Here is a 25,941-nt window from a genome sequence, read left to right as displayed (position 1 = left end):
CCCACTGAAAACGTCTTCAGTTTTAGGGCAGGATTGTAAATGCGCCATGACTCCGTATGTGTTGAGCTTGTAGCAAAACTGAATGTTCCGACGCTGTAAGGCCCCTGTCCATGTCTTTCACGTCGTTGTAGGCGACTCCAATAAGAAAAACAAAAGAGGTGGGTTTCAAGGAGTCAAGAACATTGAAAATGTAAAGAGCCAGCAAAGCTGCTACAGTGTATTGTACTCTGTATTTAACTGAAGGTCATCCACAGTTTTTGTACCGAATTTCATTCTGTGTCTGATCTCATTGCAGCAAACCAAGATGGAGTATGAGTGGAAACCAGACGAGCAAGGACTTCAACAAATTTTACAGCTTCTGAAAGAGTCCCAGTCTCCCGATACGTCCACACAAAGATCCGTCCAACAAGTATCCTTTTTTTGAAATCAAAATAATAATAAAAAAAAAAGATTATTGGTTTGTGGTCAGTTTAGTTTTCTTGTGAAGTTATCTATGTCATTAGTGGTTACCTACGGTTACACGCGGGATGCAGATTGGAACCCACACATTGTACTATATGGTTAGGCTAGCGCTTGTGAACAAGCTGGCAGTTCGGGAGATAGCTAGCTAACTAGTTTTACAATATGATGATTGTATATCGAAAGGTGTAATCCTGGCTTTTCTGAATCCTGAATGGATGTGATGTTCCTTAACTGTACTCTAGCTGTGGTTAGCAAATAGCTTGTCAGCTATAGTCGTGTATTTTCGCAAGTGTTAACGTTTGTCGTGCGGGTTAGATTATTCTTTTTCGTTCGGTTCATAGGTGGTTTCAAGCAAGCAAGTTTGGAGTAATAGCCGACTGTACTTTCGTGCGCTGAATATTGAGTGTTACCTACTGTCATGACATTATTAGACTGGAGCGGGTGATGGCAGGATTTTTACCAGTCTGTCTAACAAAGAAACTGCTTAGCAGAGGATTAGATCAAAAGCATTTTGATACATGCAATTTGCTAATCACTTCCTGATAATGAATTGCATCTAGGTTGTCACGCAGTTCTGCGTTGGCTGCAGAAACATGACCTTAATTTGTACCCAAATGTATATGTCACCTCTACCATCAAGTTAAACAGATGCTAGCTGTCTAAGGGCACAAGACAAAGATTCAATAAAACACATCGAATAATCCTTTCGTTGTTCGCATGTTTAACATGACGAATCGGCACTTGCCTGCTGGGTTCAAATATAAATTATAAAGCTCATTTATGAAAATAAACTGACTAATATTTCTCTGTCTTGAAGTGAACCGCGGTTTACGTGACACGGAATGCTCTTATTCAAAGCGAGTTTAGAGGTTATTAAAGAGATGAATATGCCACACTTGCCAATGGGGCTTGTTGTTTTGTTTGACATGCGTTTGGTAAACATGGATGTATTAGCTATTCGTTGCGTTCCCACAGGCTCGTTTATCTGTACAAGAGGGTCTTCTATTCTCTAATCACATTAGGCTAAGGTAGGGGTTTGTTCCCTTTCGCGTTGTGCTTGTCTAAAACTTGCTCTTTCTCTTTCTGTTAGCAAAAGCTCTGAGAGGAATGGTGGATAACGATCTGTTAACCGCATACAACAGTTGCACTTAGCTATATACTTTATATACAGCTATTCTCCTGTATTGCAAAAAGAGATGGTGGGAAATTGGCTTCCCACGTGAAGAGCCTGTTCCACTGCTTGCAATACAATATTCCCCGTTGGATCTGGTTGTTTGTTGCACTGCGCTGTATTTAAAATGAGGTGTTATCTGATGTGGATTCCCGTTACACTTTTCCTTAACCCTGTTCTTTACAGAAACTGGAACAATTAAACCAGTATCCCGACTTTAACAACTACTTGATATTTGTACTAACGAAGTTAAAATCTGAAGGTAACATTTTCGCTCTTCTTACATGTTTGGTCAATTCTTTTTGCACTGATGTAGCCTATAATGTGAAATTCGCACAATGTAAATGGTTTGTATTTAAATTTATATAATTTCACCAGTGTTAAGCAAGTTCTCTGGTCTTCTGTTTACGTAGAAGCAATATCATTTTATTTTTCATTTTGGCATATGGTTCAACTAACGGTGGTACTGTATGGTGTTGCCAAATGGATATTCTCAGACACATGTCAGGGATGAAATGCTAGGAAAAATATGGGTCATTCTAATTTTAACTCTGTTGCCCGGCACTGCTTAGACTATGGCCTTACAGTGTGACCATCTGCATTTAAAATTGACAAGCTGTTCACATACAGTTGAAAAGGGCTTGCATTAAAGAACTGTGTCAGATAAGTTGTAGGCTCCCACCTTTTCAAACATTGAACAGACTTGTCTAAGATGGCAGGATAGTACTGTGTGTCCATAAAGAACTAGAGGAAGGTGTGGATAGCTCATTATAAACCAAGAGGGTGACAGTATAGGGCTTGGTTTGACCAACTGGAGTTCCAGTTATGTTCATTTTGTGTGGGTCATGTTAACAGAAGGCAACCTAGTTCTGGAGGAACAGCACTCAGTAAAGTGAACCTAATTAGTGATCCAATTTAACAATAAAGGGTTTGAGCGAATAGCACCACAAGGCAGTGCATGGATTGATGGCTTGTTCTAGCTGGTCTTCCCCTTTCCTAAGTGCTTAATGGAAAGAAGAAATCCAGAGAGCCAATCTGTATACCTTTATGCAGTTGTCTGAATGTATCCTAAATATAGGCTACTAGTAACCCCTTGCCCAACCTGGCCTAAAATGTAGCCCCAATTGTATGTTGTACATCCATACATTATCTGCAACAGGAAATCTTTATGCTGCTTGGTCCACTTCCTAGTTTCATCTTAAACTCATGGAACATCTGTTTGTCTGCTCCTTGCCTAGGGAGAAATTAAGTTACGGCATTTTCCTCACCTCTCTCAGAATTCAATGGAGACCTTGCCTTTTCGAAATAAACGGCTGACTTGCATTGGGTGGTTAATTTTCATGCACTGTTGAAAACTGCCTCAAAGGGAGGTAGCTACTTTTCTGAAAGAAAAAGGTGTGGTATATTTGCTCTGAAAATATCACGGCCTCCTCCAGTTAAGCTTTCTTGTTTGTGTCTTGCTTGCTTGCTTGCTTTCTTGTTTATGTCATGGAAATGTTTTTGCAAGATACCCTCCTGGAATCTTGCAAGGCTCATTACCACTGTTCAGACAGAATCTGAGTGGTCTTGAAAAATGTGTTTTTGACAAGTTGTGTGAAATTATGTCATACAAGTTGTTTGTTTGGGAGCCAAAAATCCATTTTAAGCACGTATTGATGGTAAGAAGCAGCAGCTTATCAGACAAACCTGTGGTGAAAAGAAAAAATTCAGATTTAGTTTCACTCCATTTGGGAACAGTCAGAATAAGCTTGAGCATCTAGGCTATTTTACAAGTAACAAGTCAGCGAATCTTGTTGCCATTTGATGGTATAGGTTTTGTTGTAATACATTTCATACCCTTTAAAATATGGTTGTGAGGATTGATTGATTTTAAGGTGTAAATAGAAATGTCTAATTCTCTGAGGCTGTAGGATTCCCAGATGTGTGTCTGTGGTATGAAAAATGGTCTTGAATGCTAGTAGACTAATGGCATGCTTGAAGTGATGGAAGGATCAGAGGGTGGATTATTTTAGCAGTGTTTAACCTTCTGAAGAACACATCAAGAAAACACTGCTGAAAACAAATTTCAAGCCTAAAGCCAAGAGGTTACATTACCTGGCAAGTCGGTTTGGCATTAAGGAAGCTGTGCATTGTACCTGTTTTAATTGGTTTACTTTTTATATGGCAAGTTGTTTAATTTTTTGATGGTGTTTTTCCATTTTAATAAAGGCGAAGGATTTTGATCTGTGCACTCTGCAAAGTACATTGTTCTGAAAGCAGATTGGAATATGCCTGCTACTTGTTATACATGAATTGTCCCCATATTGCCCGAACTAGGCTATGTTGGGAGGCTGTTCAAAGTACATGAAAATAAGTTTTCCCCTGTTGAATGAAGTTGATGCCCAGACAACCAGGCCACCTGTTTATGCTTTTAGCAGTCTGCCTTTATCCTGAGCGATTTACACAGCTTTGCATTCTTTACATGCTATTCATGCAATACAGCTGGATATTTACTGAAGCAATACAGGTTGGGTGCTGCGCTCAAGGGTACAACAACAGTGTCCCGACTGGGAATTAAACTCACCACCCCATGTCCCTAACCATTGGCCTTTCTCGATGTCTGGCCTATTGCATGGCTGTTCTGACAGCTACTCTTGGCTTGCTTTAACAGTTTAGTGGTATATAGGCTATAGATATCAACGTGAAAGGTAGCAATTTATACAAACTCATCCACAAATGGAGTAAATGTCGTTTCTAGGTTCTGGAACATAATAATTAGTATAGATGGACAGAAAATGAATCATTTTGTTATGCCAGGATGTAGCTACTGCTGATGTAACTTTTGTATGGTGAGCTTTTCTTGATATATTCTCTTCAGCACAGTGCATTAAATCAGAGATCAAAAAAGCTGCCAATCATTGACACATTTCTGTTTTGAGGATACATTATTCATATAGCCTACAGGGTTGTACAATAACTTACGCATGCTTTTGTGCACTTCTTAATGTACTTGGTCAAATACTGATGGTCAGTATAGGAAAAGAATCTTTGCCACTATGGCATGCAGGCCGAAATAATGAAGAGAGTAGCCCTCTTGTTTGTGGTGTTTAGACACCTGTCCTTTTAGTCTGCCCAATAAATATGTAATACACTTAGCCTATATTTTGTTATCCTTTAATCTTAATTTAATGTTAATCATCACTGTCATTGTCAGGAAAAACTAAATTAAAATGAATACTGATACACCATCCAAAAGTACGGTGGCTTCTATAGTGAAATTCTAACATTCATTTGTCCTGTTTGGAATCAGCATGGCTATGCCCATGCATTTCAGTCTAACCAATGACAATGAAAAAATCTGGTTCGATATTTTAGTATGAATATAGGCTATAGCCTATAATGTGTGAAGCTGCAATGTGAATAAACATATAAGGATATTTGTCCCCTGAAGGCTTTCGGAAGCATTCAGTTTCGTGAAAGACTTTGATTCTCAGTAATTTTCGTTTGAATATTTCGTGAAAATGCCACCACCTCTGTCAGTTTTGTACCAATCACCCTTTTGCAGGACTCTTCAGATGATATTCAAGTCTAATCGAGACTGGGCTGGACTAGATTGGCTTTGGCATTTTCATGATGAACTGAGATGTGCTCAGTCACAAGGACAATTCTGTGCGAATGTAGATGAGCACTTTCATTTAAGCGCTTCCTACCTTTAATTTTAATTTCAGTCATCGTTTGCTGTCTCCAGAGTGACAAAAATGATCACGGGAATATTGCTGTTTAGGCAGCATCCATGGCTTTTTATGTGAACAAGTATTGGATGCTGTGCAGCTTTGACTAAATTGTATCTTAAAATTATGTTTTCCTGGTGGTGCTTAAGGTTTACTGAAATGTAGGGAAGCAGATAAAGGACTACAGTGTTCATATTATACTAGGAGGCACTAATTGGAAAGGGTTTTCCTGGAACTGTGTTTCCTGTCAGACAAGACAAGATTGAAATAGGTGTTGGGTATAAATTACAGTGTGAGAATCTCACTGCTGAAATTAAAGCATTAATCAGCCTCAGAATGTATCTCAGCACCTCAGACAATCTAATTTGTGGTCTTGCTCGCATCTACTATCAGGCTTTTATGAATGGAATGCCCACGTCATACTAATACATTTGCAAACATTGCAAGAAAAAAATGGTTAAGGCTTAATTCCAGTGAGTTAGTGGGTCTGGAGTATTTTAGTTCACCCAAAAAGAAGACCCGAGTTAAGTTTTCTCATTAAACAAAACATAATAAAACTATACAAATGTTCATGAACCATTGTCAAAATGGTTAATGTTATCCAGTAAAAGAGCTCATTTGCATTAAGAGTTTTCCCATTAATGATAGACGGTTGTGACCAGAGTTACCACAGCATTTGCTTGTTTTCATTCACAAAAGTTCACTCAGGAATTTAGTTCATGCAATAAATGGCAGCACTGTTGCATGCTGGGTATGGTATCAGTCTTGGAAGCAGCCCGATGCAGGGTTAAGGTCTGGGTAGGCACAGGATGCTAAACTTGAATGGCTAATGTGAAATGTTCATCTACATTAATGAATGCCATCTAACAGTGAGGGCTGTGCAAGACACAATGGATGTGTCTGTTTAGCAGCTGCTAAATTAGTGCAAGTCTCTAGCAGGTGCCAGCTGGAAGAATATGAGTGAGTGTCATAAAGGAGGTGAGGAACTGGGGGGGCGGGAGGGTGTTCAAATACTGTGCTCACTGTCTTAAGCCTGAGGCGAAGAAATGTTTTCTTTCCCATATTTTGTGATGCGGATGAGTGTTTTTTGCCACATCATACTGAATAATACAAAAACATAAATCAATGGAACTCTTCTTGTTACTGTACATTCAGCATAGTTTCAACATTTGCGGCCGTGACACAGACTTGAACCCTCTTCGGTCAAGACCGCTTTACTCAGGAAATTCTATTACCTGATGGTCCAACAGCAGTGCCATTTCCTGGGATTATGCTATTGAGGCTTTTACCACTTTTCTGAAGTGTTTGAGTTGGAAATGGTGGACCTTTGAGAAATTTCTTGGATTTTTTGGCACAATGAGCATGCTATTGTGGATTAGCAAAGTGAACTGCTTTGGATCCACGCCTTTTCAAGGTTGCCTTTCTGTGTCATCATCGCCCACAGTCCTGCACTCTCTCACCTCCTTAAACTGTTGTGTTTTCTCCACAGATGAGCCCACGAGATCCCTGAGTGGTCTCATCCTGAAGAACAACGTGAAGGCGCACTACCAAACCTTCCCCAATGGCGTTTCGGACTTCATCAAGAACGAGTGCCTGCAGAACATTGGGGACGCATCCCCACTCATCCGAGCCACTGTGGGTAAGATGACACCGCGGCAACAAGATGTGTCCTGCTATTGGCTTATTCAAGCGAGCACTTCCCCGAGCATCGGCTGTTGGCTAAATGGCCGACTGCAGTCCTCTGTTTGGCCTGCTACTTGTGGACATAATTACGGTTTACTAATACATGTAGTAAAAATGGTGTCATCAGAATCGCAGACATCCCAAGCTGGCTACTTTTCTCACCAGGCTGGCTACTCAAAAATGTGGGGAACCACCTGTCATGGGTTGAACGGAGGCGCATTCTTGCTGCTGTGCACTTTCTATATGTAAAATATAAGTCTTCAAAACTTTTAAAAATATAATTTGTATAGTATAATTTAAATTTTAAGTAAAACATTTTTATATGGTGTTTGGTCTCTTTGTCGGTTCAGCACTTTGAAAGGCTAGGCAGCTGGAGTTCTATTGTAGCACATTACATCCCATCTCTTTTCATATTTTTCTGACTTAATAAGTCTGTCCTATAACATAATTTTAAACATCTGTGATGGTATATATTTTTAAATTTAAATAGTCAGTCTACCAGTAGATTATGCAGTATATAGAGCATTTTTACTTTATTCAGTGGAGTCTGAATGCCTTCACAGGGGCTGCTTAGCTTACTGTACCTGATCCACTGCACTGCTGAGATTGTGTTCATGTGTTCTGTGCAGATGAATATGTTACACAAGCAAAGATGGTGGTTTGGCCTTTTCAGTTCTCACAGAAATGGCACAGTTACAGACATATTAGTCAGATGTGGGGAAACAAAACAAAACAAAAAAAAAAAACGTTTATGAATTTTCTTTTGTATTTTATTGGTGATGACTCTTAACACACCACATAATTGTACATCAGTTTTGACTGCTGGCATTACAGAGTGCATATTATCTCTGACAGTACCCACATTTAGAGTCGTAGATTGCTGCAGTAGCACCGTTTCTGAGAAATTATTATCTCCATGTTGTCCATAAATGCTCATGAAGTCATCACCGATATTGCAGATGGCATTGCCGTAAGGTGGACCGTAATAACTAGCGGACATCAGCTGACACTGTGTCATGGGGACCAGACATCTGACAAACAACCGCGGGGAATAGAGGCGCTTGCGTGCTATTGCGATCCCCTCGCTGGCGGTCCTGGGAGGATGCTCTCCTTTCAGATCAGTGCGCTTCTTCTGCCCGTCACATGGCGCGTGACTTGGAACTACAGGAAATGCTTTTTTGCATTTTGCTCTCATATTTAAAACTATAGAAAACAGAGCCACAGTTTTCATTTGTCTCTTGCTTCAGGTTGGAGGTTAATGGTCCATCGCAGATTCGGACGCGGTACAAACCGCAGCCTCTCCCTCTGCGTGCGGTCGAGTTCTCAGCAGCAGGGGAAGGGAGGCTTTTTTAATTAGCGTTTGAGAGGCGGCCGCGGCGGCGCGCTAACCTCCTGCTCTCCGTACAGGCATCTTGATCACGACCATTGCCTCCAAGGGAGAGCTGCAGAACTGGCCGGAGCTGCTGCCCAAGCTGTGCACCCTCCTGGACTCCGAGGACTACAACACGTGTGAGGTGAGAGGGGAGGGGGTCTCCGCCTCCCGAGCTCGGCCGTGGGCCGTGTCCCGACACGGAGGGGCGTTCGGGAGACTCGAAGGCCTCTAGGGCGTCAGCGCTTCTGCTAGCCGTAAGCGTAGCATGTCTGTTCGCTCTGTTCACTGAATGAAGTATGAAGCGCTGCGTCTGTTATAAAAGAAAAACAAAAAACATCAGCGATGGCTTGTGACATAGCGATGGCAAACAATAAAATAATGGCAATACATTTTATTCGATTATATTTAATATGATCAAATATTTAAGAGGAAAAATCATACTGAAGTCCTTAAACATTAAACTTCGAGAGGCAATGAAGGCCAGATTTACTGTAGATGCTAACCAAGTCTCTGTGCACGATGCCCTTTGCACCAAATGCGGAATGACGTGGTGTCTGAGAAATCTGGCATCCCAAGGGGATGGCCGACCAGGGCAGTGGGGGGAGAGAGAGCGGAGCGCTGCACGCACAGGTGACAGTGTGTTCAAAGTCACGGGGCTCGATCTCCAGTCATGGGATACGGCCTTCGAAGCGGCGAGCATCACGCTGCTGGGCTTGTGACGATGCGGCCAGATAGTAATGAAAGAGCCATTATGGCAGCGCGGTTGAGACCTCTGCAATTTCACGCGCTCTTGAATGCTCACACTTAATGACACGTACCGCAGTTAGTGTTTTCATTAGCAGTTCTTCTGCCCGGAAAGGCTCTATAAAAATAATTATGCGACCAGCGCTCAGGAAGTTGACAGCTACTAATCATTATAGTCAGCAGCGCTGGCGTGGAACTCTACAGGTATGGCCTCGTATACAGGTGTACCTGAGCGTGTGTCTGTACGTGCGTGAGCCAGTGGAACTGCCATGCCAGGGTGAAGTTTGGCACATGCCAACAAATTCTACAGCTTTCCAGTTCATTTCTCCAAGCATTTTGCCTGTTAATCCTCTTTCGGGGTTATTATCATCGTCCTTTTATAATTAGGTCATGACATTCCCTTTGGTTAACGATCGGCAGTGAATGTTTGGCTGAATGGTAGCGCTAGGAATTGAAATTCAGCTTGTTATCCGAGTAAGGAAAACCAGTCGGGGGAACGGCAGAGGCGCAACTACCCAAGATTCAGCCGGTCGCGTACGGACTTTTAGCGGAGGTTGTAGATTACCCTCCGTCAGCCCGAAATTTGTGTTGGCGTACGTGAAGGGGAGCGGAGCACCTGGCACAGGAGGGCGGGGAGAGGGAGGGCGAGAGGCGGAGGGAGGGGGGTCAGGAGTTCACAGCTTGGCCCGAAGCCCACTGTACAGCTTGGGCCGCGGGCCCAGCACCAGATTACGGAAACTGGAAAGCGAGCCGAAATTGCAGGACGCTCCCTCAGACGTGCTATCGCGTGCGGCTGACCCAGCCTCGACAATGTCAAATTTTCATTAGAAAGCGCCTTGACTTCAGGTAGCCCGCCTAGCCTAGCGCTACTCCGGGGGAACAGAACATCAAACCAATGATTTTGGTAATTAGCAGGCTTGACACCATCCAGCCTTTTCCTTAAGTAGATAAAACAAGGCCAGATATTGCAGAGTCACGATGCGGCCCACGTGACTCCAGGACGGACAGTTAATCGCAGCAGTTAGGGGTGGGGCTTTGGGATGGGGTGTTTGGTGATTGGTCAGGGGGAGGGGCTAGGCGGCCCACCTCTTGTTTTGCCACACGCTTATTGACGTTTGCTGACGTCGACTGAGCTTCTTGCATGTGGATCTTTGACTCGCAGAGCTTTATTGATTCGGACAGCTCTAAGCAGGGGGGGGGAGACCGTGGCTCCCAGGTGCAGCGGCCTGACCGCGGTGCAGTTTTGTGTTCGCGGTCCTGTCATCGGGTTCACTTTTATTTGTACGTAAGAATGAACGCATGGGAAGAGCCACTGTGCACAGCGAGGAGTTTTCTTTCTGGTTCAGCAGGAAACAGATATTTCCCAGCGATCCTCTCTTTGTGACTACAGCAGTCAGCGGTGCCCCTCTTTATGTATTTTCTGCCGGGTTTTAGCAATGCTGGCTCTGTGCTTAATATCCATGGAAGGAGTCTGGAGGAGATGCATGTCGCTGGCCGTGTTGCTTTTGCATTGTGTAACTCCTGTTTTTTTTGGCCGCGTTCATTGTAGTTTAATCCCGTCCACATGTTTAGAATTGAGCTTTGGATTCATCACTGTGCAACAATCTTGTCACTAGTGACTTATCTCCAAAAGCATACAGACTGGGTAGATTGCATAGCCGTGATTAACTGCTAGTCTTACCCCAATCTTGCTCACGTCATGTGGCTGTCCTGCAAAATGATTGATAGTATGAAGGTGAGGGGGGGCCAGGGTTAATGTTTACCCGCGAAGCTCTTTGAAAAACAAATGCAGTATAATATCGCTTCTAACTGAAAAAGTGTCTTTATAAGCATCTTTTAAAGGGCAGTCCTGTACCACACATTGAATTCAGGTGTCACACAGCACTATGTCAACTGTGCCTATCAGTAGCGATGGTTGTGTCTGCACAAGCTTTCCAGGAATGCACTGTTGCATGGCATCGCTGTGAATAACCGTAGTCTTTAGATCGTTGCTGATTCACTGCAAGCGGACTCCTTTCATCTTTTTTTTTTTTCCGATTTTGTGCCGTTGTTTGTTGGGCAGATGAAGCAATACGGGAATTGCATCTTGAGTCATCACCCAGCCGTGTGCACTGAAGTGATATGATGCCTTTTTATAATGGGCAGCTGCACCAGCCTTTATGGCTTTTTAATGCGGGTATCAGAAGCTGCCGTTGCGTTGTTGATGATAGACGATGGTCTGAAAGCTTCAACGGAGAAATTGGTTATTGAATATTGAGCTTGAACTATTTAAATGTATGAAATATTTACAATGCTGAAGTTTGGTGATTGCACGCAGTCAATTTGAGTAATTCAAATATTTTACCGAGAAATTGGAAACGGTGTCAGAGAAATGTAATGTATATTACAGAGGAATGCATAATAATAATAATAAAAATAATGCAAAGTACATTACATTTCTATTAACCGTTTTATCAAACGTACATTATAATAGGAATGTGGAAAAGGACCATTTAATAACGATAAAATTACCACAGCTATGCTTTTTAGTCTTTTGAGATAATATTGTCGGCAGCTGGTTTTGCAACATTTTTTGCTCTCATTATAAGAGAATATGTCCCAATATTTAATTAGAAGATGGCAATATTTAGGGGTAATAATCAAACTTGTATTCCTGAGACTAACACTAATGTTCTCTGCTTTTATGAGTCGCTCTGGATAAGAGTGTCTGCTAAGTGATTGTACTGTAATATAAATGATTTATGGGTGAATGGTTGCTATGCTACTGCGTGAGTACCTAGACTCTACCCTGCTGTCGTCCAGTAGTATTCATAATTGGGATGTCAGACATAAAAGTCCCTTCCCTCAAAAGGTTGTTTTAGTGCTGGTATTAGTATGCACACAGTATCCTCGCTGGCTTATGGCATGACTCTGTATGATGCAGGTGGCAGCTTATACCATATATCCTGTCCACCTTCATAGACGGAAAAGCCCTGCGATGCTAAGTGCTCTGCTGGTCCGTGCCTGTATGAGCTCTTATCTCGGCTGTTTGAAGGGCGTAGTTTCGCGGGATGGTACGGCGGCGTGACGTCCCCTCCGAGCGCGCCCTCCTCCAGCATGTGACCCGCGCGCGGCCTCGCGCTCTTCTTTTGTCATTCACAATTCTGCGGCGCGGGTACGTGCTGCTGGTGCAAACGCGCCGGAGAAAGTGGCGCAAGGAGGAGGCGTTCAGGTTGTGCTTGCCCCCCCCCCCCCCCCCCCCACGCATGCACGCACCTACACACACACATACACACACGCATACACACATACACACACACACACACATACACACACACATGCATACGCACATACACACACACACGGACATGCACACTCACATACACACACACGCACACACACTGCCCTCAGTGGAAACAGATCCGTATACAGATGTTTAGAAGCGGGAACTGGATGTTCTACCAGGGGAGCCACAACCGGCAGACTCAAACGATGTTCTCTCTCTCTCGACGAAATTTCTCCAGCGGAGCGCCGTCTGTTTCATAAGCGCTCCTCACCAGTGTGATGAGTAAGCACAGCCTCCCCTTTACTGTGGGGGACAGATCTCTCTATCAGCCTCCTGGATCACGTGGGCCTGGAGCAGACTGTCTGCACATGATGGGCGAAAAAAAAGCTCTTTCTGTGTCTGTTTGGGAGAATTCTGAACGTCTCAAAGAAAGGGATGAAATTCAGTTTCATTCTGCAGTATATAGGCTATATATATCTTATGACAAAAACTCTGGTTGATATTTATGTCCATGTCTATCTTCTGGTTTCAGAATTTTCAGTTTTCTATCTGAAATTTTTAAAATTGTTGGACCTTTATTAGATTGAAGCTAGGAGAATACCTTGTCAGTGATTCATGTGTGTAATCAGTGTCTTTTTTGGATTGTCTTGAATAGAATTATTTACAACTTATCTTGCGTGTTTCATCATGAACAAACCTAACGCTGTGGCCAATTACACGTGACCTCAGGGGGTTGCAGGGCACAGTGAACATTGCACAGTCACGCTTATGTCTGGATAGCATGCTAAATGGCTGCGGTGAGAGGGAGTGCTTTTGGCTCAACAGGACACCTGAGAGCCTGCCTCCCTGCATGTTCTGCACGGTCCCGACGCTGTCTGGGGTACTCGCCCCGGTTTACAACCTGGCACACCTAAAAAAAAAAAAAACAAAGCTTTTTGAAAGAACGTGGAGGTTGGAGGCTGACTGTGTGCCGTTGCTGTGGAAACAGGCGTGCAAGTAAGCACTCCCCTGCAGGCGTCGAGGTGACCGTGGAGAAGGGGAAGAGGTCTGTTCAGTAAACATGGGTCTGACCGCGTTCATAAGGAACCAGAGCACCCTGATGGCATCACTACAGTGGAGGCTGTCTTCACTGCAAGATGCATCTATGCACTGTCTCTGTGAATATGAGCCAGTGAAGGAATCTCATTCAAGCCCACTCTTCTCAGTCCATTGAGTGCTTCAGTATCTGTAAGGTTTTTAAAAATACACTAATCGTAAATGTACTCCACATACGCCCCCATACAGCATATCCTTTTGGCAGCACGCTGCAGTGAAGTGAAGCGAATGTGAGGGGTACATGTTTACAAGGAAGGTTATAAAGTGCGTTCTGTTACACAGCCATGGTTGAATGGAAAGCGTAGAGTTTGTCAAAAGCTGAAATCTGAAGTCGGAGGGTTCTTAAGTTCAATGTGTGCCTTACCATTGTTTTTCACTGTCCCAATTCCAAGAGCTGAATATGCAGTGCTGTTGACTTAAGAAAAAACAGAAAACTTCCTGGATGCCTTTTGGACCTTTACGGCTTCTGATAAGCCGTCATTTCTCATGGGCTGTTTCTTTGGCCATATTCATATTATGTGTTCCGGGTTTTTCTCTCACTGAGCCCTGTGTGCCACAGCAGGGCTGTTAATACAGTAATGGCATTTGTTAAGACCTGGGCTTAAAATAAGCCGCTCCCCTTCCCTGCAAGGAACCTTGACAGAAATGGCATAAGGTCTGCAGTGTAGCAAGCCAAGCGGCTAACCAAATACAGCCAATTTCATGCCTGATTTAAAATTTGAGTTCTATTTCCACAGATATAGATATAAACTGATCAGCAACTTGCAGATGTTTTTTTTCCACCTAATTTGTGATTCTTATGAACATGGCATGCGACCTTTACAGCCTGGATGCCACATAAAACGTGGGAACCGGTAGAGGCCAGTGAAGCCTGTGTGTAGATGACCAAATGAGCAGCCGACCAGATGAACTATATACTGTTGTTATGTGCCTTGATTTTTTTGGAGGAAGAATTAAGAGTGAATGAAAGCTTCAGTTGAATCGTGGGTAGTGTAGTGTAGTGAGACGTAGTGCATGATTGTGGAACACCATTATAAACCCTGTTGGTGTAGCAGGGATCTCCAGCTCCCGGGAGACACAGGCGCTCATTCCCCCTCTTACCCGAGTGGCACTAAGAGTCAAATTGGGCTCAAATGGGAGCTGAAGTGCGCGAGATTGCCTCTGCCGGGATCTAAAGGGGAGATGGGATGAGAACGGTGCAGTCAAGCGCCTCGTGGTTTTCTGTGTGAAGACGCTCTGTAAACCGTTCCCTCTCAAAGCAGAGCTTCTCAGCCGCGGCGCAGATTTAGGTCAGTTATTTTCTGCCGGCAAGATCTGGAGTTGTGATTAGAAACTATAAAAGGTTTACCGGGCTGTTCGCTCTCTCCATACCGCCTCCTCCCCCCAACCCCCCCCCCCATCACACACACACACACACACACACACACGCACGCACGCACGCACGCACACACACACACACACATAACTTACGCAGAGTGCTGTACCTGAGCTCGTCACAGAGGAGCAAGCTGGGCTCATTTTAACTGCAGCTACACTCAGATGCCTGTGATGTATTCAGGGCGATTTGGAAAAGAATTTGTCTGTGGACAGGAAATCAATAGATTAGATTAAGCTCTAAAACAATAAAATTGCTGGTCTGAAAATGGCACACGTTTTTAAATGAGTAAACTAATCTGACAAAAAGGGTAAAATGGGATATGTGACGCTTGTACTTGGCAAAGTACTCCAGGACATGGGCAGTAGGCCTATAAAGTAAATGAAACGAGTGTTAACTAATATACAGCTAGTTATGGGGACAGTAGATTTATTTTCAGACTATGTATATATTTTTAGCAAGTACAGCACTACTGTCATGGTAAAGATAAGCTTTAGTTATTGCACTTTTTGATGCAATCAATAGGCTGCATCAATGGTACTCATAGACTTTGCTGTAGTGAAATGTCAGAAACGGATCTTTTGGGGATTTTTTTCCTGATCCAGATTGCAAATTGATTATGAAATGTTAATGGGTCCCCAGCATTATAGTCTTGATACGAGCTGTATGCAAGAGCTAACATGCCGAGACTGCTGTAAAGAAATTCATATTACTGCAGTGGTATTTTTTTTAATTTTATCTGTGATCAATATTTTTTTATTTCACAAAATCAACAATGGAGGTACTACAGACAAGAGCAGCACACCTTTGAAAAACATGTTTTATGCTCTAGACGGAATAACATTTGAAGTACATAATAAATAGTTAGTTCCAAATAAAGTGTGAGACGTCAGCTCTGTTCATGCCCGCCCGATGCTAACCTGGGATATTCCTGTGGTGGTTCATGACGATAAAAAAAAAAAAAAAAAAGACAGATATGTTCAGCCTGTTCCCGTAGCTTTGTGCTGGACACACTCACGCACCTGAGCAAAGCTCGTTCGTTGAGGCCTCAGCCAGCACGGCGTAGAAACGGACGTCTGTACCGCCCGATTAACAGACATTTCAGTTCCGGGAACGCGGTACAGAGACAAAGCAGAGGAGCGGTCGTGTAGCCTTGGCAGCGGTCCAGATAGCCACTAGTGGGGAAAGGACTCTTTTTTTTTTTTTTTTTTCTCTTTATTGCTGCATTAATATTTAACTCCGATCTGATTGCTGACATTTCCTGCTATTAAAAACGGGCTCTAAAATGCCTGCAGGACAGCCCGGCTTGGTCTGCGTAGATCGAGTTGCCTCCTAATGAGTCGAGCGCTTCAGCGATGTTTTGGGTGTGCATTAGGGGATAGGAAACAGGACGTCCTGTGGGTGACCAGAAATTTTGGTGTCGATTAAAAATAAAACGACAGCCGTTGCGTTGTCTGTCGGCCTGGTTGTGCTCTTGCCTTTTGTTTCTCGCTCGGTTTTTTGTGCTGATGGTATAAGGCGTGGTTTCGGGGGAGCTGGGAGCCTTATTGTTCACGTTTGATATTTACGCGGATGCGGTTTCGCTAGCAGAACGCAGGTTAAGCGCATTGCCTAGACCTGCTCCGTCGAGCTCGCGCGCTCCCTTCAGACTCATCCGTGCGGCCGCTCGGGCTGCAGCAGACCTCGTTTCCAGAGCGATAGGCTGGCGAGCGCATTCAGGGACGCGGCGCTTTAATAGAGCGTTTCCCGACTGGCTCGTAGGATTTCGCTGGAGCCGCGTTGGAGAATGCGGCGTGAGACCGCCACTCCCTACGCTTTTCTATTAAAAGCCCAGAGCAGGTGCTGGGCGATAAGCAGTTACAGAACGATAGGGATGGCTATATTTAGGACTGCCCGAGAGCAGTTTTGCTGTCGTGACTGATGACAGTCCGAGCCCTTTGTACACGCGGCCCGTGTGACGCCTCCGACAGGCCGGCGGCGGCTCCTGACGGCCGTCAGTCCTGCCGAAAATGAGAGCTGCCTCTAGCAGGCTGTGCTCGCAGGAGCGCGCCGCGCCGGGGAGAAGCAGCGGTTTCGTCTAGCCGGGAGGCGACGCCCGCTTTGACCTTGGCGGCCGACAAAGTGAATTCGGCGCGGCGGCGGCGGTGGGGGGCGGGGGGGGGGGGGGGAGGGTCTGGGCGAAAACTCTCCCGCTCCTTCGGAGGGGGCGGGAAAATCTCTCCCGTTCCCCCGGATTACGCCGCAGCCGCGGGAGCAGAAGTCGGCACGGGTACGGTTGCCGTGGCAACGTCCCGTGCGGGAGGCGTGCCGGCGGCGCCCTTCGTCGCGCTCTGCTCGGCTCTGCTCGCATTCCACCGCACGCGGGCCCTGGGCTCGCCGCCCGCCGCGCTTAAATATTCATGAGCCCCAAAAAAAAACCCCCCCGAGTCCCGCGGACCGCTGCTGGGCGCGAAGACCCACCTGCGCTGCGAGCAGATCACACCACTAGCAGATCGCACCGCTAGCAGATCACACCGCTAGCAGACCGCACTGCTAGCAGACCGCGCTACTAGCAGACCGCGCTACTAGCAGACCGCGCTACTAGCAGACCGCACTGCTAGCAGACCGCGCTACTAGGAGACCGCACTGCTAGCAGACCACACCGCTAGTAGACCACGCTGCTAGCAGACCGCGCTACTAGGAGACCGCACTGCTAGCAGACCACACCGCTAGTAGACCACGCTGCTAGCAGACCGCGCTACTAGCAGACCGCACTGCTAGCAGACCGCGCTACTAGGAGACCGCACTGCTAGCAGACCACACCGCTAGTAGACCACGCTGCTAGCAGACCACGCTACTAGCAGACCGCACTGCTAGCAGACCGCGCTACTAGGAGACCGCACTGCTAGCAGACCACACCGCTAGTAGACCACGCTGCTAGCAGACCGCGCTACTAGGAGACCGCGCTGCTAGGAGACGGCGCTCGGGGAAGTAGCTGCTGAAAGGGCATTTAAGTCACAGGGCTCCAGCAGGTGTGAGTGTGAACACAGGCTGTAAATGCACATTTAAAGGCCAGACGTCGCCCGCATGCCGTGCTCTCTGAGCGTGTCCAGCCGGTGCTGGAAACCGTCTTTAAAAAGCCTCTCCGCCAAAGGCCCAGTGTGTATGTTTATAAGATCAGTTCTTGTTTCTGAGCCAGATATTTTGTGTAATTGAAGACTCAATGCTTTTAAAAAAAAAAAATCCTGTGGTAAATGAGAATAGCCTGCACGTTCAAGTAAAAAAAGAGAAAGAAAAATAATAATATTGGCCTTTATTTTAAATGAATTAATTGAATGTCAAGTACCAGTGCACAGAGCTCGTGATTAAATAAATTTTCCAACAAGGAAAATTAAGCTGTCAGACTTGTATGTTTCCTGGGCCTTTAGTTGAAATTCATGGACACTTTTTGTACCCAGGTAGTGTGCCTGAATGCCAGATTTTGAAATGTTAACCCACTTATATTGACTATTTAAAGGAATGATAGAAATAATATAGATAGACTGATGTAGTGATGTACTGATGCAGTGTGTGACATTCATTCTGGAGGCTGGACGTTGTGTTTGAGAGGAATTTTAAATGTATTTCAGCTAAATAAGTAATTCTTTGCAAACTCTGCTTGTCATTCAAGTATATAATTTGCAGGTAGAAGAAAATAATAAAAAAGTTTAGTGTATCTCCTAGCTAGTTTGCAGGAGACACACTAAATGGCAGTTGAAAACAGGCGGGTTGGATGCCAGATGTGATCTGGCACGCAGCGCATTACCTGGTGACAGAGAGCTGGAGCGCAGCCAATCAGCAGTGTAGTTCTGCCAGGCCAGGCAGCGCTGGCCTGGCGTAGAGATTAGCGGTTTGGGGCGTCTGTTAGCTGACCGCCGGTTTCCAGGGAAACCAACAGCCGTGGATTGGTGCACCTCGAACCCGTGACCTCATTTCCTTCCTCTCGGCTGTTTCCCCCAGGGGGCGTTCGGTGCTCTCCAGAAGATATGCGAGGATTCGGCCGAGATCCTGGACAGCGACATTCTGGACCGGCCCCTGAACATCATGATCCCCAAGTTCCTGCAGTTCTTCAAGCACAGCAGTCCCAAAATCAGGTACGAGCGCCGAAGCTGGTCCTCCTGTCCTCAGCCTGCCTCAGGACCCAGACATGGGTGACTGTCACACTGCCTGTCCAAAATAAGTGTTCAGTGTTAAAATGTGACTCATAAATGAACACTAATCATTTTATGATGCACTTTTCAAAACCAAAAATGTCATGTGATTGCTGTGAACTGCGGTAGGGTCCTTCAAATAAGCAGGCACAGAAAGGTTACCTGCATCAGGCCGATTTAGCGCCGCCCCACTTGCAGATGTTTGAGAAGTATGTACGCCCCCAGCCTGCGGACGGGAGGCGTGAGGAAACGCGCTGATTCTTTTGACCGCACAAGGCCTCACCGTGAGCCGCTCTCCTCTGTCCTCCGTCAGGTCCCACGCCATCGCCTGCGTCAACCAGTTCATCATCTGCCGAACCCAGGCGCTCATGCTCCACATCGACTCTTTCATCGAGGTGAGTCAGCCCCTACCCCCCCCGGCCCCAGCCGAGCGCTTCGGAACGCGGGGGTCTCAGGTTGAGTGGCTCAGTGGCCTCAGGCCCTGCTGCTTCCACAGGGACGCAGTCGCTGAAGCGTTGCAGGTGCTCCAGGCATCCCTTATGGGAGCAAACGGATACCGCGGAGACATCGTTAGGGATCCCTAACGAGCTGAATGATGACATTTGTAATTGATCCGGTCTTTCAGCTCCTGGTGAATAATTGATGCTGCTTTGTACCGTGATGTTCCGAGGAACGCACTGATTTCTAGAGTTGGTGCTCAAGTGGTGAATAGAGGACTAAAATAAAATATCAGGCGTTGAACTGAGGACTACGTACAGCTCAGTGCGTTTCTGCTTTGTCAGGCTGCTTTTGTGAGTGGCCTTACTCAAGTATTAAATGGAATTAAATGAGCAAGTGGGTATCATAACAAACACATGAACATAGCCATAGAAAGTCCTACTTGAAGCCGATCTGTAAGGGTAACACTGCAATGGATTTTAAGTACATGATTCTTAGCTGTACTATAATGGATATTCAGAATGAAAAGAAATCTCTTTGTTTTAAGTTTTAAGAAGAAAGGCTTACACAAACCCTTTTGTGGTACTTCTGGCTAAGTCTCAAAACCGAGAGAGCTTTTCTCCACTTCTCTGAAATAAAATGTACAAATTTAACTGTTGTTAGGAATCCTCAAGAACCTCCTCTTGATCACATGAACACTTAAATACATACACAACCTATTTAGAGAAGCTTCACAGATGGTCTGTTTTATCTAGGGGGTGTGACCTGAGTAGCAGTTCGTTCTGAGCACTGCTGACAGAGAGGAAGTTAGCCCCTCGTTCTCAGTCTGTGTCATGGGTTACTTCTTATCCCCGCCCCAAACACTCCTGCTTTTGTACTCGTTCAGCTCATAGTACTTTTGTGGCGTTAGATGTTTCTTTTTAGAATTTCTTACGGATGCAGGTATGTATGTATTTGGGATTTGTATTTCAGGTCCTGTTTGGTATAGCCAGTTTGTGTAGTTGCGTATATACTCATCGGTCTGGTAATGTTAGCAGGGGTTCAGTGGCTTGGCTCAGCGCCATTGCCATTGGCAATCTCATTTTCATTTATTTGACAAGAAAATGTTACAAGAATGGTTATAAAAATGTACTAAAAACATGATCAAAAGCTTGAGAACAAACAAGGTTTCACAGGTGTTTTCTATACTATACTATATATAGTATAGTATAGAAAATAGTTTTTGATACTATATTGCGGCTCAAGCATTAGCATGGCGAGTTGTTAGCCAGGTCTGGCACTATAACTATTATAAGTAAAGCATGACAATGCTTTTGTGTTCTCGTACTCTGGATAGGAGTGTCTGCCAATGGAATGCAGACTCCTGGCTTTCATTGAGGTTTCATATGAAACAGGATTTCAGTGTTTCAGGACAGCCACCTTTGTGTTTTGAAGGCTCGTAGTGATAGATAAAAATAGATTGGGCCACATCATTTTGCAGTAGTATGATCATGTTTGAATAGATAGATTCTTTGTGTTAAAGTGAGAATATTTTGGTCCCTTGAACCTTTTCTGTGTGTACCTAAACCAATGTGTCTGGCTTTCCAATGAGAATATCCACTGAGGGGGATCACTGCTGTGGTACAGGAGTTGAACATGTCACTTATTTAGGAAGCTTCATTTTGGTGGTGTAACTAAAGGCAGATTTAGGCATCGAGAAGCATTAAACCCTGTGAAGCGATTGTGTGGTTTTGTTGCCCGGTAACAGAGGGGCCTTTGTGTGATGCGGGTGGGAGAGCGAGGTCACATGAGCCCCTTTCTGTGCCCGTCTCTCAGAACCTGTTTGCTCTGGCGGGGGATGAGGAGTCCGAGGTGAGGAAGAACGTGTGCCGGGCGCTGGTCATGCTGCTGGAGGTCCGAATGGACCGCCTTCTCCCGCACATGCACAACATCATCGAGGTGAGGCCTGCGACCGGCAGAGCGTGTGTGTGCGTGTGCGTGTGCGTGCGCGTGCGCGTGCGCGTGCGCGTGCGTGCATGTGTATGTGTGCAGTAGTGCCCCTCCCACCCTGCCTGCCACAGTAAAGCCCCTCCCACCCTGCCTGAAACAGCCACAGTAGTGCCCCTCCCACTGTCTGCCACTTTAAAGCCCCTCCCACCCTGCCTGCCACAGTAGAGCCCCTCCCACCCTCCCTGCCACAGTGGAGCCCCTCCCACACTGTCTGCCACTGCCCCTCCCACCCTGCCTGCCACAGTAAAGCCCCTCCCACCCTGCCTGCCAGTGTTCTCCACTCAAGGTGATTCATCAGCACAGAGTCAGAGCCACTCCCAGTTACTGTGCTCTGCGCTGTGAGGACGCGAGGAGCCAGACTGCTGTCATTCACAGATAACAGGGAAGCTTTGTGCTCACAACCCTCTGCAGCATTGCTCAATTAGTGTCATTGCAGTGGTACAGGCATAAAAGTACTGGCCTTTTTCTCCATGGAAAAAATGGCCTGCGCATTGTGTAGAATAACTTGTCTGGCTAATATGAAATGCCCCTCACGTATAGGTGTACATATCCCCTGATTTAGCTGTCTGGGAGAAGTCTGTAAAATAAGATTAAAAGCACCACCGTGTGGACGAATTGCAAAATGCAGTCTGCAATCAAAACGCGAACATTTTCCAGCTTAAAGGGATAGGTCACTTTACAAGGTTTTTTGAAATTACTTCCTTCAGTTGTAACTGTCATTGCACGCAAGAACTATCTGGGCCAAATGAAAGCATTCACAAAAACTATGTCAAAAACCCCAGAAATGAACTATGCCTTTTAAAAAAATCTAAATTTATTTGAACAGCATGCCATTGTACAGTTCAGTAAGATTTGAAGGAAATGAATCTGTAGCACACTGAATCTTTACAAATCTGACATTTGTGCTTTGTTTGTAGTATGTCCTAATGTGTTCATTTATCTTGAAGTCAAACATGAAAGGCATGTTTCGTTGTGCTTTAGGCTACTGATAGTGTTTCCAGCATTTAAGTGAAGCATAAAGGGACGTCTGATGACATGTCATATACCGGAGTCTGATGTCTACTCAGACTGACAGGCCTCAAACAGAGTGCTGTCTGATATCTAAGAGCAGTGACATAATGTGATTCCCAAGCAGGCACCAGTCACTGCAAGCAGTATTAAACCAGAGTGTGTGACTGGAGTGTATTCAAATACTAGCGAAGTCTCACTCCATAGTATCTCAGCATGCCCATAAGCTTATGCATAGGATTAAAGAAAATGCATGTCGCAGGTATATTTTTAAATCCAGACCACTCCGGTAATTAAATGTAAATTGTATCCAGGAGCTCGAAGGCAGAGTTGGCGTAGTTTTGAAAGGACCGGAGCGGAAACTCTTTGGCTTGGCCGAGGGGCCCTCTGGGGGTCGGGTTTTGTGGTTTTCCACGCCCCGCTTTTGACGTGATGGTGACAGATTAGCTGCAGTTCGGCTGAGCCCTGTTTGACATTCTCTTTCGTACACGTGTGTTACAAGACTGCAGAGGAGGGAAGGAGGAGGCTGTGTGTTAGAAACTTTAGTTTGCCTGTAAGCTACAGATCAAACCCCGATGCTGTGTTTGATATCACCCCTCACAGAATGGCAGTTCTCATCTAACCAGCCCACGTGGGCCTCTGACGTCTTGATGAATATTAATTTTTAATAAGTTCTCGATTCTGTCTCTTCCCCTTGGTTCAGTTTTCATACTGTAGTTGACTTGGTACCAGGAAGTGAATGTACACTGTTGCCGTAGCGACCCGTGGTGTGGCCTGTGCTTTGTCCCCCCCCAGTACATGCTCCAGCGCACCCAGGACCAGGACGAGAACGTGGCGCTGGAGGCCTGCGAGTTCTGGCTGACCCTGGCGGAGCAGCCCGTGTGCAAGGACGTGCTGGGCGGGCACCTCTCCAAGTGAGCGCCCGCTGTACCCGCCGCGCCCGCCTCACCCGCCCACCGCGAACGCTGGAGGCACACAGGCCTCTGGTCTTTGCTCCGACCCACGTCTGGTCGTAATCAGAACCACTGACTAGATGGAAACGTCCCTGGTCCCTGCTGCTGTTTGCTACTGTTTGAGCAGCGTCTCGGGGACCAAGAGAATCGCCCACCTCCAGATCTGGGAGTGGATGCAGTTTCTCTAGATTATTGGATGAGTTTCTAGTGTTATTTTGTGAAAGGACAACAGTCTCACAAGTTCTGTCAATGCTTTCTCACAGATGCTATCCCTTGCATGTTAATGAACGAATACAATGGCGATATGCATTTATGACTCTGTAATTTTCATCTTTTTTGAGTAAAGTTCTTGAGACTTTTTTTTTTTTTGTCTTGTTATAGGTATGTATTTTCAACCATTATTAACTTTAGGTTTTGTTCCTTTCCTCAAAATTGAAAGTGCTTATCTTTTGTGCACCTAAAATTGGCACCTGTGGTTGAAAATCCACATTTTCTCTTTTTCGAGATTGCCATCTTTGTCCTCTGGCTGAGTGCAATGCAGTTAAGCCACCGAAGTGAAGTCTCCTGTTTCTGAGGCACTTATGAAGAGTCTTTTTCACTATTTTCACTTTTTCCTGCATCCTGCTCTAGGTTGACTCCGGTTCTTGTTAATGGGATGAAGTACTCTGAGATTGACATCATTCTCCTGAAGGTAAACTGGGACCATTACTTATACTTATCTTAAAAATGAAAACTTTTCCTGTGTTGTGGTGTTTGCAACATCCCTGGAGGCTAATGGCTCAAAGAACAGTGTGATTTTGAGAGGTCTGACCTTTGGAGAAGGATTGGTTTCATTTGGTTTGCTGCAGTTAGTTGCAAGCGCACTAGACTGTGTACACTGAGTAAAATGGGAGAGGCTCATGAAAAAACGGGGGGGGGGGGAGGCGGCTGAACAATGATATTTCCCTGAAAGATTAAGAATGTGTGGTCTAATCCCCTTTTCGGGCAGCCCAAGGGGGTAGCTCTTGGGTGTTGGGAAGCAGAGCTTTGGTCTGGAGGCCCAGCGCTGACGAACTGCCATCTGTCAGCCAGTGATGGTTGTCTGGCAATGCAGAACCTCCGCGTGTTTGTCTGTGACTCAGAAAAGTTACTGTACACCGCCGTGCTCCAGTGTTTCATTAACCGTTCCACTCGTTTGGCCTGGTTTTAGAAATCAAAGGAGGCCAAATCAGGCGCGAGTGACCTGTGACTCGCTCTTTAAAGAGCAGTGGTGATTCACTGCTGAAGGTCCCGTGCTAAATGGAGGCTGTAGTATGTGCTGGAATGTAGTGCGCGCAATTAGTCATTTTACCGCTCGTTCTTATTAGTGTAATGATCCTCTTGTGTGATGAGGTCGTGTAGCTGCGCTTCTTGTACAGACTGGCTACACTGCGGGGAAACAGGCCCATTAGAGATGTGTCGCCAGGAGTCACAACTTAATTGAATCCTCCATTAGAAAGTGTTTTAGGGAAGGAGAGCAGTTAAGGTTGCCCTTTAGATTCCTGCATCTGCGCGTTAACTGTACAGCTGTTCCTGCACTGCGTTACACCAGCGTTTGCGTTGGCCGTTTCCAGGGCGACGTGGAGGAGGACGAGGCGATCCCGGACAACGAGCAGGACATCCGGCCGCGTTTCCACCGCTCCCGGACGGTGGCCCAGCAGCACGAGGCGGACGGCATCGAGGAGGACGACGACGACGACGACGACCTGGACGACGACGACACCATCTCCGACTGGAACCTACGTGAGTGACGGCAGCCCCGGTCTCCACGGCGACGCTGCTCTCTCCGCCCCACCGGTCTGTGTGTGGCTTAGCTCTGCGTAGCGCTGCTTGTCACTATAACTCCGGTGTCGTTGCCGAAGCTCCATCTACATTTTTTTAAAGTATGGTTTTGGAGTATTGTAGGATGAACTACAACAAAATGAGCCTTTGCGTGTTTATATTCTGATCATGTAAGTGCTTTCTGCTGTTTTGTTTGAGGTAGGAGTTGGCCTCTTCGCACCATTACTCATTGACATTAGACACATAGCTATGGGAGTCTCGACCACACTGATTCAGCTTCAGATACTAGTAGGTGTGTACATGGGCGGCAGTGTAGTATAATGGGTAAGAAGCTGGGCTTGTAACCCAAAGGTCATAGGTACCTTTGTTCCCTTGAGCAAGGTACTTAACCTGCAGTGCTTCAGTTTCTATTCAGTATATATCCAGCTGTATAAATGGATGTGAAAAATAAAACAAAATAAATAAAAACTTGTGTAAGTTGCTCTGGATAAGAGCGTCTGCTGAATGCCTGCAATGAAATCGAAGGTTTTACACTCTGATAGTACAGTTAAGCAGATACTAATCTAATTCAGAAATGCTGCTTAATCTAAACAGTTGTTAAATGATAAAATACCATTATACAATCTCACAAGAGTCAGATGATTATGATTCTATTATGTGTATCCATATAACAAACCTATATTGACACCGGATGCTTTTATGATTTA

General features: G+C 45.5%; 1 protein-coding gene across 3 annotated transcripts in view; it reads left to right on the top strand.

Annotated features, from left to right (window-relative positions):
* tnpo1 (transportin 1) overlaps positions 1-25,941 on the top strand; it is a 45,134-nt gene continuing 19,193 nt past the window's right edge. For all 3 annotated transcript variants that reach the window (XR_004762257.1, XM_035390442.1, XM_035390441.1), the window contains exons 1-11: positions 1-158; positions 296-409; positions 1,820-1,895; positions 6,833-6,982; positions 8,434-8,540; positions 18,856-18,989; positions 19,360-19,441; positions 21,300-21,422; positions 23,277-23,395; positions 24,065-24,125; positions 25,027-25,195. Coding sequence is in view for 2 of the 3 variants with exons in the window: in XM_035390442.1 (XP_035246333.1) it covers positions 305-409; positions 1,820-1,895; positions 6,833-6,982; positions 8,434-8,540; positions 18,856-18,989; positions 19,360-19,441; positions 21,300-21,422; positions 23,277-23,395; positions 24,065-24,125; positions 25,027-25,195 (1,126 nt within the window). In the remaining variant the exon portion in view is untranslated. The remainder of the gene's footprint in view (positions 159-295; positions 410-1,819; positions 1,896-6,832; positions 6,983-8,433; positions 8,541-18,855; positions 18,990-19,359; positions 19,442-21,299; positions 21,423-23,276; positions 23,396-24,064; positions 24,126-25,026; positions 25,196-25,941) is intronic.

This window comes from Anguilla anguilla, chromosome 14 (genome assembly GCF_013347855.1).
Source record: "Anguilla anguilla isolate fAngAng1 chromosome 14, fAngAng1.pri, whole genome shotgun sequence".
In the NCBI taxonomy this organism is placed as follows: domain Eukaryota; kingdom Metazoa; phylum Chordata; class Actinopteri; order Anguilliformes; family Anguillidae; genus Anguilla; species Anguilla anguilla.
The sequence above is the reverse complement of the archived record's forward strand: the minus strand, read 5'-3'. Positions and strand labels throughout refer to the sequence as shown.